Below are 18,209 nucleotides of genomic sequence, written 5' to 3'. Positions count from 1 at the left end.
CATTCAAGTGTACGAGGTTTGGGATATTGTACATGATCAAAACTGAAGGACATCCCCATTGTGCAAATCACATGGTATGTTGATTTTGAACAGCTGAGTCACACAGGCCGTACATCACTTTCACACTTCACTCTCTCCTCCTACGCTAGTACGATTGTATTCATCTTTATACTTGTATACACTATCTTCAGGAATGTGCATCTCTGCCAGGCTTCCCTTTCTGTTACTTTAAAAGGTATTGTTTACCACTGGGAGCAGTAATTTAAAAACTGTAAGAGTTATCACATTTTTTTTTTTTTTTTTTTTTTTGCATTATACTGTGTAGGTCAGTTGTATTACAAAACATCTTTCCGCACAAAAATTTTGCAATAAAGCCTTTATGAGGAGATATCACTATTTTTCTGAATAAACTATAACTGTAGACTGTTTATTCTTGGAACAATTTTATTATGATATAATTACTATTGTTTATATTCTGTATACTTATACTAACAGTACTTGACATTCATTATACTAATAAACATTTTTCATTGGTTGTTTCTAGATCCCTAACTCACATTTTAGAACTACAAGTATTTAAAGCACTAAAGATGGGGTTTTTTACAGTGTATTTCCTCTGCAAATGAAAAATAATGCCTTTAATAGATGTATTGTACATTATAACAGGCATGAACAATACCACCCCCTCCCATTTTATACTGATGAATGTTTAGTGGCTTTTATTTTGGTTTGTGTCTTTTTTTTCTTTCCTTCAAAATTTTAAATTAGGTTAAGTATCATTCATGACTTGTATGATTTATAGATCATAACTTTAAATGGTCAAAAAGGAAGTTTAGCTATTCAGGTCCAATTCTTATTCTCCCTTTAATCAGGAATTGCAGCTAGGTTTATTTTTTAATGTGTATTTTATATCTAGAATTTCATAACATCATTGGTACAAAGTATTGTGTATTACATTCTTCTTTTACCAGCCAAGTAATAAACTGAAAATGAATTAATCTCCAATGGGAGTAGCCTATACATACATGTACTTCCTACAAATATAATATCACAAGTTTAATCACAGACTGCAGCATACAAATACATACATTGCATCGCTGATGTTACAATGATAATGCAGTGCAAATGTTGCATGTAACTGTTTGAAATAACCAGTGTGTAATATTTGAATATGCAGCTTTTGTTTTCTATGTTCATGGACAGGTGAAATATTGATTTATTGATTTTTGGTTTTCTCCTCTGCTACAATCCAGGTGGAAAGTTTGAGGCCACTGGAATGAGTTTTCTTTGTTTAGTATACAATGTAAATCTATAAATAGCAATGATTGTATGAAAAACACACAACCTTGTACACCTCACTTCAGAATGCCACACTAGCCGGGTTCACACGTACACCAATTAGCGGGATACAAATCTCGAGATTTGCATCGCGATCGTCATCCCGAGTTTTTTGCACGTGTGGACAGAAAAAACCCGAAAATTAGCGGGATAAGCATCGCGATGCTAATCCCAAGAAATCTTGCGCTGGTTCGTCAATTAGCGGGATAATTGGCCCCGCGCTGGTACGTGTGAACGGTCGGGATTACAATCTCGAGTTTTTACATCCCATCATGCAATGCGCACATCACAACAGTGAGGCCTCTGCGAAGAGGTCCTTCACCTCTTTGGAGCACAACAACAACAGCGCGCGAACTACACCACTGACGCGTAAAAGACAATGGACAAAAGTAAGTGCGCGCAGGAAGTGATAGAGAAGGGCGCTGTGTGACCCAGTTTGCAGGCTTTGCTGTTATGTCTATCGGCAATTAGCGGGATAATTCGGTACGTGTGGACGCTCGCCAAATTAGCGGGATACCGATCGCGATCGCTATCCCGCTAATTTGGTACGTGTGGACGCTCGCAAAAAAACTCGGGATGTGCATCGCGATCGTCATCCCGCTATTTTGTACGTGTGAACCCGACTAATGCATGGATGCTGTACATGTGCATAGTCCAGTGTAAAAAGGCCCTCATTCAGGAAAAGAAATACATAAAGAATCAATGTGATGATAAAATTTCGAAAATCTAAAGACCCTATCTTATTCTTGAAGAGAACAGACACTGTCCAGGATGTATTCTATGTCTCTCTTTCTTTTGCAATACATATAGATATATTTCAGGTGTCATATAATTTACAGTACAACTTGTAACCCTTGTATGAACTAAACAATTTCAAAAGTTCAATTTTTGTACATAAATGATAAACAAACAAACAAAGAATCCTGGTAACTACAACAACATTAAAAAGGTGTTTTTTATGGAGGCACTTTCAGCTGTTTTTGGTTCACTGAACATTGCTTTTTGAGTGAAATACATTCTTCACTATTGTTTTAAAAAAAGAAATTGTGATTGCAGACATTCATATGAGAAATTTATGGTGACATGAAATTCTTGCAGGTAATTACCTTGGTCACTTTCGCTAACACTAAACCTCCTTGCTTGGCTTGGGATACTTCCCATGGCATATGAAATCAGGTCTGGTTTACAGTTCTAGCATTCTTCTTCTGTTGCAGTCTGTGCATCCGAAGAGCTTTGAGAAGATGTTTTGCTATCCATGATGCCAACATGATACCAATCAATCGTCTTTGGGAGCTAAGGGCTTTATGTTTCACACGCCATCTGAGTCACTATAAAGTTTGCGGATGACCCAAAAATTTTTGACCCCATCAGAAATCAGCCTGTTGCATAATCGGTCCAATAGATCAAGAAATTTAAGCCACAACATACCGTATTCCAATAGCACTACGACGAATTCAACCACAATCCACTTCGGTGCATAGCAACACAGGTTGTTATGAAGTGTGCAAAGTGAGCACATTTTCACCCTTCTTGCACGTAAAATTTAAGAGCATGATTTATGATCAAAGCTTTATATGCATGTGTCTGAGGTCAAACTTCAAATCCTGTATAATATCTTTTATATGCACTATAAATACAAATGACTTAATTTGTAAATATGATGAGAAGCAAACTTCTCTGATTGAACAGCTCTTTGATAAATGTTGCTAAACAAGCAAAAATATCTCCCTTAGTAAAGAACATGAAAATATTTATTTGGTCCTGTTTATATTTGATTAATCCAAATCCATATGTATAATCATCATGTATAGTGTTTGTTACAACACAAAAGAAGAGCATTGGTACCAATAGGTGGCCAGAAAAAAAGCAATACTCTAGCAGGAAATGCGGTCCTCGGTTTCTTGCTCCAAACCTCAAGTCACTGATATTCGTACAATGTACAATGTAGTTGATGCGAACAGTTGCAGGTGTTACCGTTGATTTCTTCCCTGCTCTCCTGAACAGTAGACACTTCACTTTATACCACTTGTCCTTCCCAGGGGCAGAGTGAACACTCCCAAATAATGTCAATCAGTCAACAGTGCAATCGAAGAGAATCCCCGGAAAAAATAATCTGTGCAGAATTTCATCTCACTACAGACTTTATCACCAGACTTGTTCATACTAAGAACAACTTAGTATGAGCTACAACAACTCCCATCGAAAGAACACACCACTGGACTGCCACTATACATGTATGCTACCACCTGTTGCATGCCCTGCAACCTATCAAGCTGTACAATGCATGTCACCCACAACATTACCAAAAGTAAAGGCATGGAATTAGCAGAGCAAAGGTTGCTTCCTAATGACAAGATCATCACATTTAAAGTTTGCTCTTACTCTTGTTAATTACGTTAGCGCATTTTGTTTTCCTCTTCAGTGATGCTCCCTAGCAACCAAACACTCTGCCGTTACTAGGATCAATAAAGTCACATCGCAAGTCAGCTGCATACTATAGCCTCCATGTAAAATGTTCGTTTTTATGATTAAGATGCAATTATAAAGCCAACATGAATAGTAACTATAAAAGACAGGGGGGAGAGGACAGGGAAAAGTTATGTTTAGATCAACATCCTACGTGTTAATGGTCACAAATCACACCAAGTCAACAAAGCATACATTATACAATGTAGTGCATTGTAGAACTTTGCCAAAGTCCTTCTGCAAAATCTCTCAACCAAAATTCATCTCAAAATGACATTTGACATTCTTCTTGAGGAATATGCCTGCAACATAAATGTCAGAATGGGATGTATATTCTGCATCTGATACACAGATGGACTTGTTGAATTTTTTACCCGACCTCATTTTGGTATATAAGATGACGATCATGAGATACATCGATATATGGATATTAAACACACTATAAAGTTGTATGATGCATTACAAGTATGAACATTGAAATCACTGACAAAAGGCATGTACATGACGTACCCTCGATAAAAGGATTACAACCAAAAGTCCTCCACACATTAAAGGTGAAATACAGCAATGTCATAACAATCCATAGCAGCCATCTGCTTGCAAAGTTTTTCTCACAGAAATACTCTGCTTTACAGTTAAGTAGAAGCCTGTGTTCAAGCATTACTATGGTGTCAAGTTACTTATGGCGGTCACTGATTGTGCAATTTCAAGGATGATCTGACTGCAATGGCAACTACCAATCTGAAACTACATGTACAATGTAGGCCACAGCTTACTTTTCAAATTTGAGGATTATCTGGGATCAGATCCCTAGTAGTTCCTACTGCTGATGTGATTTTTAGGATTCCTGTATCACATTTTATGAGATTTTGTCAGTGATCAGTATCTTGCAGTTCATGTTGCATACAGCACCATCCTTTGCTTTTTGTTTCAGGCAGCAAAACATTTTTCTTGTTTTTGTTTTGTTTTGTTTTTTTGTTTGTTTTTGTTTCAAGGCTGTGTTACGTCCAGGGTCTCAAATTCATCGATCAGACATGCTGAACTTGATATCACAACACAGCTCAGGGTAGGCTATACAATCTTCCTGGTACCACTTTCTATTTTTACAAGCCAGTAAATGACAATCAAGTCTTGCAAAGGGTACTCTTTTATAACTTCCGTCTTCCAAAGGGTGATTTCCATCAATACTGAAAAGGCCTTTATACACCACTTTGCTCTGGTGTTCAAACATGAAAGAGGAAAGCAACATCCTGTAATAATGTTTCTTATATTATGTAGCATTAAATAACAACAACATGCTGGTATTTTCTCGCATGATACAATTTCAATTTCAATTTCAATTTTATTTCCATTTCCATTGAATAAACAGGAAAAATCATATACAATACATTTACAGAACATATTTGCAACAATTTCAAAGAAAACGTACAAGTGGTCACGAGTAACAACAGAAATTCCTTTCTAAGGTATAAATACATAATACAAAGATTAGAATGGAAATGGAGGGTCCCACTAAAAAGCAAAGCTTGTAGGGTATGGGACCCTCGGAAATACGTACACAAAATCAAAGAAACCAATGTCAACTGACATGAAATCAACTTAGGAAGGAAAAAAGAAAGAAAAAAAAAAGGAAAATGAAGAAAAAAGGGGAAATGAGACTATGGTAACAACACACGCCATCATGGACACAAGCATACAATGTACTGTACTTCATGATGTAAAATAAAATGCAATGATAAAACGATAAAACGCTCCCTGGTTTGATATTGCGATTGATTGGGTGCATATACCGGTATGAATGCATAGGGACGGATATAAAAAAGAGAAAGAGAATAGACTCACTGTTGTCTGGTACAATAAAAGAAATATCTGTGGAAACCTTATGTTAAACAGATTATTTTCTTTAAAAGATGATTTCTGTGTGATATCTTAATACTTGTAAAAAAGATGACTTGATTGAGACAATAAAACCGAACCTACTTTGATTGTATATCATAAGATTTCAATAAAAAGAATTTTAATTTGTTCTTAAAAGAATTCAAAGTTTGTGCTGTTACTATGTCGTTGGGAAGTGAGTTCCAATACTTTGGCCCCTCGTAGATGAAGGTTTGCTGAGCCAGCAAAGTCCTAAAAAATGGCAAATGAAATTCATTGGATTGCCTTGTAGGATAATTATGAACGGATTGATTTTGATTTTGATACAGAAAACAGGGGACTCTGCTTTCAACAAAGATATTATTTTTTTTTAAATTACAGATGATACAAATACAAAGGTATATTATGTGCAATGATGATACACAGAGTTACTTCTTCCACACAACTTTTTTTTTTTCCAGGTTCTAGAACTTAAAAGTCCTGCTATCATTCAAACGTAAGACTTTTGGTTTAGCATCTCATAAAATACAAATAATGATTGGCGCTTTTGAATTGGTAGATAATGTCAGTTCTAAGATTTTCAAATTGAATAGACATTTATCTATTCCATATAAATCTGAACTGATCTCAATCACTGGTTTATAATAATGGTATTTGACTTTTAGAAAACAGAAACATTGTATATGATCCTTACCTTCCTTCATGTGGCTCACAGGAGGCTACACAAGGTTTTATCAGAGTGATTTGTGGCATGACATGTTCCTGATAAGAAAGGTGATCTCTCTTTGACTAATCTAACATCCCAGTATCCTTTGATATGTCCATTTATCATTCAAAGTTTATCAATCCATAGCACATTAGATGTACACCATCAACAAACAGTGTCCTGAACAGCATCTATAAACACTCCAAGGGGATCTAACATACTTCATTCAGTTCTTCGCACTGCCAACTTTAGAGATGGCTCATAACACTTGTGAACTCTTAATCATGTTTCATGAAGAATTACACCTAATTCTGCCCACTGTATACTCAATCACGACTACTCACTCATCTATTTCTTTTGTACAATGAAATAAAAGTGTGCCACGCACGAAACGTGGACAGAGATTACGTAAGGGAACAAGGTGCTCCATTTCTAATCTGTTTGTTCTCTCTCTGCAGAGTAGTATACACAATACACAGTTATTGTAGGATAGCAACACACAAGTCGTTGGTATTTGAACTACCCCCAAATGCCTTTGTCCACAGGTGGATTGTTTATCGCTTCCATGGCGATTTGGGCCAGGTCTGATTGGCTCTTTGTTGGGCAGTTATGGAGACTAGTACTTGTACTACACCAATGTAGGATTTTGTAGCTCCTCCCTCTGAAGGGAAATTTGCCTCATAATACTAGAAATCAACATGTCTTCATTTTTTTTTCCTATGAATTACCTCTTTTAGAACACAGGGGAAATGATACTACCCTTTTAATAACCCACTGAGGACAGGCTAATTTTGCTACAACACACATTTCCCACAGACCCCTGCCCGAGTATACTCTGGACCAGTACATTCTGTACCTACATGAACCTGCCCTATTGTGACATCACAAATTGTTAAATTGTTGTACATGTACATGTGGTCTCCTTATCCAGTGATTACATAAAATGCGTAGCACATGGTTTTACTAAAACTTTAAAAAGTCATAACTTTTTAATGTATTGTTTGATTTTCCTCAAACTTCATTGATGTGTACTGCTAAAATTTTTGCATTCACTGAATCCACTGTTATTGTTAGGTTATTGTTGTTGTTGTTGTTGTTGTTGTTGTTATTTGTGTGTGTGTGTGTGTGTGTGTGTGTGTGTGTGTGTGTGTGTGTAATTCCCTATACATATACATGTATCTCCCAGTGCCAGGTTCATCCAGAAATTCTTGTCACCAGCATACCCCATGAAGTATAGACAGGCTACCTTTTTACTGTGGGATCTCAGCGGTCATTTTAATAGAGTGATGGTTGCGAGAAGATAAATTTCCCAATCAAGGTCTGGGGGCATGCAGCCAACAATAACCTTGTCCGTGCCAACTTTGTCATCCTAACCAGACAATGTTAGGGATTAGAAAAACAAACATCAAACATATACCTGGTATGTTATGATAACATGTTTTTATATGGTCCGCTAATTATGGTAGTGATGTATAAAACACAGGCAATCTAAACCAGATGTGTTAATGAGCATGGAACATATTAAGTGTAAAACACAATAACCAACATATCGGAACTACAAGTTAATGAGTTTGTTTTTTCGTTAACCCCTGACAGAAAACGAAATGAGCATCTCTACAAGAACCTATATGTTTTGTCTATTTTCTACTTTCATATTCTGTTTGGTCAATCATTTTTGTTTCTCTGTTTTCCTTTTACATCTGTATTAATACAAAAAGTTGATTGTGACTGATGAAGATGAATCTTTGTTTGGTGGAAGGTAAGCACAAATCCTACACATATTCTTTCAACTAGACTGATCTGCTGTTTTAAAGAGATTGTACAGATTTTATACTCACTTGTGCTACTCCAGTGTGGGAGGCTGGAAGAGCCATACTTCATGCGTTTCAGTCTCTCAAACGATGCACAGACATACGTCTCGCCATCTTTCAGCTCCTGAATGTCTGTGATCTTTGACCCCTTGGGGGTGAAGATCTGCCTGACCCCATAGGGCAGCTTCATGTTGCGGGTCAGCTCGCTGAGCAGGTCCTCGAAGGAAGTATAGCGGTGTGGCGTGATCAGCATCCGCTTGCCCTTGAAGAAGCGGTCGCCATTGCGGTAGAAGTGGACGTGGCGCGGACGGCGCATCTCCTGGTACCGCTCGTGGGTGAGCTCCTGCAGCTGCCGCGAGGCGGTCGCCATGGTGCGCGGTGAAATCATCAGCGGGTCGCTGCGTGGCGACAGCTGGCTGGGCATGGATCGCGGAGACAGCATGGACGCCATGGCAGTGGGCGGGTCACTGAAGGGGAGTCTCCGGTCGGACTTACGCGGGCCAGACGGCCGAACTGCCCTAGTGAGCGAGTTGCTTGGGATGGGGTACGGCACCAGGGTATCTGGGGAGGATGGCATCCAACCTCTGACCGGCTGTGCTCGCTGCTCATCTGTCATGCCATCCACCAAAGGGGGCTCTTTACTTTGCCAGAGGGAAGGTCGTGGAATACATGGTTAGGTCTATCACCATCTGTGCGCCTTACATCACTGGTTTCCTTTCAAACTCCAAGTAAGGGTGATCTGTAAAAGAGTAAGACCGGTTGAAATTACAGACAGGAATTCTTTTTCTTCTTTTCCATGAACGTTGTAAATACAACTTGCCAATAGTTTATGTATCTTGAAGAAATTACAAATATTTATCAATGGTTATGGTAGAGCCCCAACTTCACACTGGAAGTCTTGCAACATATTTTACAACTATTGTATGTAAATTGATGTATGTACGTAGAATAACAGCATTCAAGACAAAATGACCATAGATGTATATGATTAGCAATATGGACAAAATCCCAGCTTCCTTGGGCAAAGTAAAGGACAATAATATTGCGACTAAATACATCCATAAAAGATCATCAGTATCATACATGAGAAAGTAGCTACGGCTCCACTCTACAAGATTTCTGTATAAGCTAATATTTTCACGAGGGTTTAATTTTCACGAATTTCGCGAATTACAGTTGGACTGTGAATTTAAGAACACACGAAAATGTCATCGTGCGCTAAGGTAATAGTGCGCGTATGATGGGCTCTGTGTCAATTCGCGAAAACAACATCTCGCGAAAATGTTTGTGCCCTCCTCATTTGCGAAAATGTCTGTACGCGAAAATAACAGCGTATACAGTTAGTTAGGTGGAGCATCTCGTGCTACCATTAACCAATGGAGCTCTATGCACACATTTACATATGTGTATGACTATATGGTTGACTGTCCAACATGGCAGAAACTGGTGTCGCTTGGTTGTCCAGCAGTGGATCTGCCTTGTGATCTGCCTGAATGATACCATTCACTGACCATCTGCAGTCACCTGGGGCAAAATGTGCAAGGGGTCGATACTGTCATATTGCTTTCAAACGTGTGCATGAAAGGAAGTGGACCAATGCTACAGTGTAATGCCATACCAAAGAAGTATTAAATGTCCATTTTTTTTTCCAAACAAAAGAGGAAAGCATACCGTGACTGTCATATGCACAGTTCTCGAAGCACACACCTGTATCTCTCTGTCTCTCTTTATATCTACCTAGATCAACATGAAAGATCGATCTATCAACCTACTTACCCATCTATACCTTATCAGTCTTTTGATCCATCTATCCATCTGTCAATCCACCTACCTATCAATCCATTCATTAATCTTCTAAAGATCTACTTTTACTCATCTATCTGATCTATCTATCTATCAATCTATCTATCTATCTACTAGATGTACATGTATATATATTATCTATCTATCTATCTATCTATCTATCTATCTACCAAATCTATTTATATTGATCTCTTATCTACCTTTCTATCTATCTATCTATCTATCTATCTATCTATCTATCTATCTATCTATCTACATCTATTCACCTATTAATCTACCTACACGTACTGTACCTACAAGTGTATCTACCTGTCTACTGTATCTATCTTCATCTATCTCTATCTATTCCATCTTCTTTAAAAGCAGTGTACTGGTAGTCCCATGCAGAGCCACAAAGGCCTAGTAATACAAGGAAGCCCTGCTCCAATATATCAGCATTACCAAGTGTGTGTAAAATCAAAAACAAAAACAGTTTTAACAAGCAAACGTTTAATGTTTCCAGGTTAGCATCCCCGGTCAGTGATGGGGCATTAATCTGCACATTACTTGAATATGAGACCGTTCTGAAGCAAATAATTTTCACACAACAGTATGTACTATTAAAATGAATCCCACAAGCATTGGAACAATCATCCCTCAGCATTCCCACTGATTCCCACTGATCGGTTACTAGCCATCCCCTTTATTACTAAAATAAACAATCAATTTGTAAGAGCATAAAAGACATTAAAAAAAGAATAAACATCTATATATATACACAAGTGTTACCACGGTACATTGTATAGATCTACTGAGGTACATAGCTTTAGTTCAATGGGTGTATCTATCTTTTTTTAATATACCCTATCTATCTGCATGTTCCTATACATTGTATCTCTACTCCTCCTCTTTCGCTTCCTCTTTTCTTGAAAGTCATCTCAGCATTCTTGCCAAGCACACATTCTCTCTTGATCTCTTCACCCTCTTTCGCCCATTATGTCACTGCCCCTGAAATCTGATAAATCTCATTTCCTCAACTTCAAATTTCCTGCCTGGGAGCGACAAAGAAATCCTAAAGAACTGGACTGTGCGAATGCTCTCCCGTCTGATTAGAGTACCAGCTCACAGCTGCAGTCATGGCATTCTGTTCTTACAACCCGTGAAAGAGACACCTCATTGGATTGTGCCAGCAGATGCACACTTAGCTTTCGTGTCGGATCTGTACTGTTCTAATTTCACAGATTCTGGTGAGTAAGAGTATGACTTTTTGTCTACAATGTACTAGTAGTCAGGGTGGTGCCCTATTTTTGAGGAACTTGATTAACCAGTTCAGGTGGATTTTCCAATGACTCATACAACTACATGTATGTATGTATGTATATGATGGAAAATGTGTGTGTGTGTGTTTTCTTTCTTTTTACTTGTTCGTAAAATCACTGAAGCACTTTTCTCTGCACATTAATGTCCTTAAAATGCACAATCAATTTGTCTCCATTGATGGTGAAGAGTGAAATCTACAATCTGCAAGTAGAGGTTGACAGCGCATAAAACCCATTGGGTGCTCAAGGGTTACCCCTTTCTGTGCCACAGACTTTGGGTAGTGTGTACAATGCTACAGGGTTTTCTGTGCCAATCAGCGCTCAAAGCACACAAAGCATTAAAGGGACTGCACAGCACTGGTTGAGGTGAGGATTCAGGTTTATAACATTCCTAAGTGAGATAATGAAAAGCCTCTTATGAAATATGAAAGAGCATGTAATTTTAAGAAGGATTCAACGTTTATTTGATGGAAATTGGTTTTCAAATGGCGGAGATATCCAAAAAAGTGCTATTAATAAAAGGCGACATGCCACGACTTTATTAGAATCTTTTGTTTCACCTTGTTTTTGGATGTCTCAGCCATTTCAAAACCGATTTTCATCTAATAAACTTTTGATACCCCTTAGAACTGCATGCTCTTTGACATCTCATAGAGTGGTTTCTGAATATCTTAAAAGCTAAATCCTCACCTCGACCAGAACTGTACACACCCTTTAAAGTAGAAACTAGCCACAAATTACGAATGACTAACTTTCATCGGCCTGTCTCCATCTAATGGTTGTGTATGTGTGTCCATGATGTAATTGTGGCCTATTGTTTTAGTTCAGCTCAGATGCTAGCTGGTATCTATATACAGCAATGGGTTAATGCAGTCATTACTGCTTTACCTACGAAGCTTCTAGCCTATGATATTATCCCAGTCAGGTAACCTTGACTTTGTCTATACATACTTTGGCAAGTGAAAGTGGAAAATAAGCTGCATATTGGCAAAACGAATGTGTTGTACACATACACTGTAAAGCGTGATTCCACTGGTCAAGGTAATAATGGTATGCATTGTGATAGCTCTTTGAGAACCTCTACGTGGTGATCGAAAGCAACACTTTCTACTATTGTTAATCATTGTGAGATCATATTTCTTGGCTCACAAGAGCTACGCATGGGTCCAGGAAATCGTACTGTTACTTTAACATTCTAGTGACAGCCTTTCTTTACTTAATGGCCGGCTTTACTGCATACTGTCACTTCGTTGATTTGGGGTAAAGTAGAGTAATAACCATTGGCTTTTTAGTGGTAGATAGTGTTCACTCTATTGAGTCTATAATATTAATATCATTTTGCTGCTAAAACCTTCAGTCTGGTGACATTTAAAAAAAAAATAATAATAATAATTCTAAATCACAGAACATGGCACATACGATGGATACAAAGCTGCAGAGCACTTGAGTCACTGTTGAAGAATAGCATGCTCTACAAATGGCAATTTTATGTCAATGCATGTAGGAATTTATCATAGAAATTCAATGGGTTAATAACTATTCTCCCTGCCTGAAAAGTGAGTAAGATCTAATCATAGCTCACACAAGGTCTAATCCTATTGATAAGACACTGGAGCAAAAGTCAACCATAGCTACAATGGTAAGATGTCACGGTACGTTGGTACAGTAAGATAAATGCTGCTCTAGTGTCCATCACGAGTCAATTCTTATGTAACTCATGAGAAGTACAGGACAACAACTCCTGTCAATAAAGACATGCACAGTGTATGTACATTGTAGGCCAGTATAATAGGGGGGAGGGGGGTGTGGGGGAGTGTGAAGCAACTTCAAAGTTTGTTTATTTTTGCCATTCGCAGTCGCACTCAATTGTTTACCACTGGTGACATTGGTATTTGCAGTTGAATCCTGGACATTCGAAGTACAAAATGTAGGGCCTACATTTTGTAAATGTTTGGATAAATCTACAATGCCTTGCCAGAGTTGACACAACAGTTGGCCAAAATGTATGGCATATTGATACACGTTCTTGTACACCGTAGGTGGTATGTTCATCTAGAAACTAGGATCATTAATATTTTTTATTAATAACTTTTGCAAATCAAATCTGGCAATCAATACCTTGAATTTTCATTGGCTTCTTCCTATGAAAGATGATATTCATTGTACACAGCCCTAGTATACCTGTTATTTGATCAAAGATGAATTAGCACACTTCTGCAAAAATAATAACATATATGATGATAATAATAATAATGATAATAATAACAATAATAACAATAATAATATAAGAAGAAGAAGAAAATACATTTATTAGGCTGTTTCTACATGTATGTGCATGGTTTGCCAGAAAATTAAGATTTTTTTATACATTGTATTTAAATTCTCCAGATATCTCATTTCCTATTTGATAAATGCACAACACACCAAAAGAATTATGAGACAAGTCTGACACACAGTTGTATATTTGTTTCAAGTTGCTAGGTACAGCTATATCACATCTCATTGTGCAGGTTGTCATGTTGCACTATTAACATCTGCATTATGTCTTAATGTTTCAATTCAGTTACACTCAGAACACCATAAAATTTACTGCATATCTATATGTACACCAAATATTTCATGAGGCTTTTATTTTTCTGAATTTAGCGAGTCAGGTGCTTTTCGCAAATTTAAAAAACAAACAAAAATAAAATCAACTCATATAGGCCTATGTGATCCGGACATGAACGTGACGTACATCCATGTGCTTGTAAACACCAATACAATTGTACATTACTCCATTCGGTACTGGGTGCAAACCCCACAATCGCGAATTTAACCACTCACAAAATTGTCGGGAAGTGCCAATACATTCAACAATTAGACTCACTATATGGCATATTACAGCAGACATGTCAGTTTGTAGTTGAAATCAGTGAGAGAAATCAGTATCTAGAGCTGCCATTTCCTGTCAACAGTTTTACATTACATAATTCATTCAATGTATCAGGTTTACAGACAAGACCAATATGATCTCTGAATCATACAAAGATACTTAATGCTCACTGTGTAATCTTGTACTGTCTACAGTGTATTCTTGAGGATTCTACAAGTACATCACATGTACATTTTATAAAATAAATTGTATGTGTACGTGATAGCATACCCAGTGTACTTCACTGAGTCAATGCAATTACAGATTCTATTCTTTTTGCACGATAGTCTTTGCAAAGGTATTGTAAACTAGGATTTTAGTTTAAAGCAGTTTAAAAAGAAAAAAAAAAGAAATGGTACAATTGTAAAGTGTGCTCAACGTACAAAATGTAGAAGAGTCAAATTGATCTTTATATATGATGATCTAATTTCCTCCATTTTGGGTGGCCATGTCAATTAAGTTGCTATAAGCTGTGGCTATGTAAAGAAATGGCACTTTGACAGGTTGACATTCAAATTACATGTCAACAACTTGTCATATACAGTGTATGGTATCAATTAAATGGCAAAATGAGTTAGATACAAATACATTGTATTCATAGAAATTTAGAAGATCACAGATACAATCTAGCACTGCCATACCATATGAACAGAGCAATGATGCCATTGTAGTTTCAAGATCTAGGGCTTTTTATTGTTGGTCAGTTCAACATACAGTGCACTCCTGTTATAACGAAATGCTCGGGACCAGCAGTTTTCTTTCTTTATAACGAAATTTCGTTATAACCGAACAAATACAATATATAACGAAAACAAGAAAACTACGCATGTACCATTCTGTTTGTTGAATACTCATCATACACTGGAAAGCTATGTGAAATGGGATGATATCTTTTTAATTTTGTTTAAATATTACATTTAAAAGAGAGCATAATGTTGTTTTTATTGTCACACATGTATAGAAAATGATGGTTTAGGATTTGGTTACAATTCCCTATTCTAAAGGTTCATTTCTTACTAAAGTTTGTTACTTCAAAGGCTCCTTATTCCAAAGTTTCGTCATTCCTGGGATTCCGAAGGTTTGTTCATCTGAAGCTTTGCTCTCCTGAAGATTCGTTATTCCGAAATTTCATGATTTAGATAGAAATACACTGTTCGTTTTCTGAAGGTTCGTTGATCGGAAAATGAAATGAGGTTCGTCATTCCGAATACTTGTAAATAAAAAAATGAGAAAGGTTCACTATTCCGATGGTTTTCTAATCCGAAAATAAAATAAGGTTCGGTATTCCGAAAAAAGGTTTATCAATCAAAAAAAAAAAAATAAAAAAAATAAGAAAGGTTAGTTATTTTGAAAGTTCAGTTATCTTATGATGATTATAAGGTTTGTAATTCCTAAGTTTTGTTAGTGGACTCACCTTTTTCACTTTTGGATTAACAAAACTTTTTTTTTAAATGTTCCGATTAACGGATGTTTGGAATTCCTATCATTTTCAGACTAACGAACCGTCATAATAAGAATCATATTTCATTGTCGGATTGATGAACCTTATTTATGCGAACCTTTGGAATATCGCCTAAATGTTCGTAATAACAAACCCTATTTCATTTCCAAACTAATGGAAATTTAGGTACATTGTATGTTAGAATCTGTGTGTTTTGTAATAAAGAACCTTTGGAACAATAAAATGAACGTCATTTAATTTCAGAGTATTGTATTACAATAATGCAACTTCCTCTCGGAAACTGTGTGTGACACACAGAGCAAACACACAGTGATGTGAAGCGTTCACCCATGCAGAGACACTATAAATACTTGTTCCACTACATATTTTCGAAAGCGATCCGCATTTCGTTATAACGGAACACATTTCTTTTGTTTTTTCTTAGTCAGTGGGGATCGGAAAAGACTTCGTTATAACGAAAATTTCGCTATAACCGTGTTCGTTATAAGCGAATTTTGTACCACAAACTTTAAGTGGCGATAATTTTGGGACCAGAAGTTTTACTTTGTTTTAACGAAATTTTGTCATGGCAGTCCAGTTTGTTATTGTATGGTAGCTCTACTACACACCGACCACCCTTTTTAAACTGACCGCGTAATTTTTGGCGCACAGAACGCTTAGTACACACTGCACTGCGTGCAGAACACATAAAAATGTATTGGCTTTGACCGTTGATGAGGATGTGTGGAAAAACGCGAAAATTCACTGTTTATTAATTATTTAAATCCAGGACAAAATTTCGAATGAATATTTTAACCGAATCGTAATGTAATGTCAATTTATTTTCTAAAAAGCTTCGTACAACACAGTGTTCAATACAACTCACTCTGTGTCCATTGTCAATACAAAAACAGCGGTCGATCTAAAAAAAAAGGAGCGGCACCGCGGGGAGCTGAAAAGAGGCCACTCAAGTTCGATAGCGATATTTTTGCACTGAAACTTCCAACTGAAAAGGAAACAACAGCATTTGATAGTGCTGGATTTTCTCAATCACGTAGGTCAAGTTTTAATGTGAATTTCAGTGTTAAATATTCTTATCAAGCAAATGAAAATTAGGCGGTCGACGAGTAGTAGGACCAACCTAAATGTAGGTTTAGAGATCTACTGTTGTAGATCTTCATTGTACAGTATTTGGACTTGCTAAATTTAGAGTCTATCTTCATTTTGCTGCACAAGACCTTTCCATAAGCCATGGCACCAATGTGAAATCACATTCGCAATCTGCCTTGCTTGCTAGAGTCTTCAAGCTGACAAGACTTTCTCAAATTCTTTGTGCTTTCACATTTATCCATCCATTTGGTTTTCTAATTCTACTTTGAGTGAGACCCATTCATCAACATGTGGCTTGGGGTCCTGTGGCTTGTACCACATCACATTCGCAAACTGCCTTGGCCCTGCTTGGTGAAGTCTTCCAAGGGATTTTCTTCTTGGGGAGCAGTGCTTTATACACTTAAATTACTTTTTGTACTGTAGTTTTCTAGACTCTACGCAGTGTAGGCCTAACGTTAGGGACCTAGGCTAGGCTGTTGTACATTCAACTCCTGGTTACACCCACGTATCCATCAATTTTTACTGCCACTGGTCTTCAGTGGACTAGTGGTACGATAAGATTTTTAAGAATCTATAGCTTTTGCCGACTTTATGTAAGATATCAGTTATCATCCTCACATATCCATACTTGATTTTGGTACATAGAGAACATAGTCCAAGGTTCTATTTTTACCACTACGGCATAGAAAACTATGCTATTTTCTAGATCTAACAGTTAATATTGATTAAAATTTACGTACGAGTAGATTTACCATAGAAATTCTATTGCCAGTGCAGCCAATAGGTAGACTCTACCTGTGAACATCATAAAAGTAAGTTAATGGGACTACACTAAGAACTTCCATAGCAATCAACATCGACGACTTTAAACCGAATTTACTTCAGTATTTCACACCTTCTCGCCAGAACCAAATGAGAAATACATAAAAAACATACCTATGACATTTGAAATCACATCTCTCATGCCAACTGAATGGTCAAGTGTGCCATTTTCTAGCAAACTTTTGGCTCGCTGCAGCTCTCAGCACGAAGTCGCAGGCGATACGATATACGATAATGACGTCACAAACTACGGAGATATGTTGGTTCCCTGGCGACGGGCAAAGCTTTCCCTATCCCTTGTATACAATACACACAAGACGGTACTAGTACACGATTGTGTATCGATGCGCGTGAGTGCCGAAAAGTTCAGTGGTTTCAGTACTTTTTGTACACTACCACACAGCCGTATCCGGGATTGTATACAGTGTGCCATCCTATAAATCCAATTTTATTCAACTGTGAATATGTCGCCCTTGTTTAATTTTCCGTGTTAACTTCCTCATCCAAAAGCCCTTTCTAGGAAACGAAATTTAGTACCGGTATAGTTACCATTCTTCATTTTGAGTTTTATAAAGTGCCTATCGTAATCTTCTTGTGTGAGCACGTTGAAGAATTAAAACGGTTT

At 37.2% G+C, this 18,209-nt stretch overlaps 1 protein-coding gene across 1 annotated transcript in view; it reads right to left on the bottom strand.

Annotated features, from left to right (window-relative positions):
• The window catches only part of LOC140238156 (serine/threonine-protein kinase DCLK1-like), a 33,712-nt gene extending 15,914 nt beyond the window's left edge, over positions 1–17,798 (bottom strand). The window contains exons 1-2 of the mRNA XM_072318096.1: positions 17,699–17,798; positions 8,224–8,935 (exon numbers count right to left, since the gene is read on the bottom strand). Of these exons, the coding sequence (XP_072174197.1) occupies positions 8,224–8,812 (589 nt within the window). The 5' untranslated portion in view covers positions 8,813–8,935; positions 17,699–17,798. The remainder of the gene's footprint in view (positions 1–8,223; positions 8,936–17,698) is intronic.
• Between the last annotated feature and the right edge of the window lie 411 nt (positions 17,799–18,209).

This window comes from Diadema setosum, chromosome 14 (assembly GCF_964275005.1).
Source record: "Diadema setosum chromosome 14, eeDiaSeto1, whole genome shotgun sequence".
In the NCBI taxonomy this organism is placed as follows: domain Eukaryota; kingdom Metazoa; phylum Echinodermata; class Echinoidea; order Diadematoida; family Diadematidae; genus Diadema; species Diadema setosum.
This window is presented reverse-complemented; position numbering and strand designations above follow the sequence as displayed.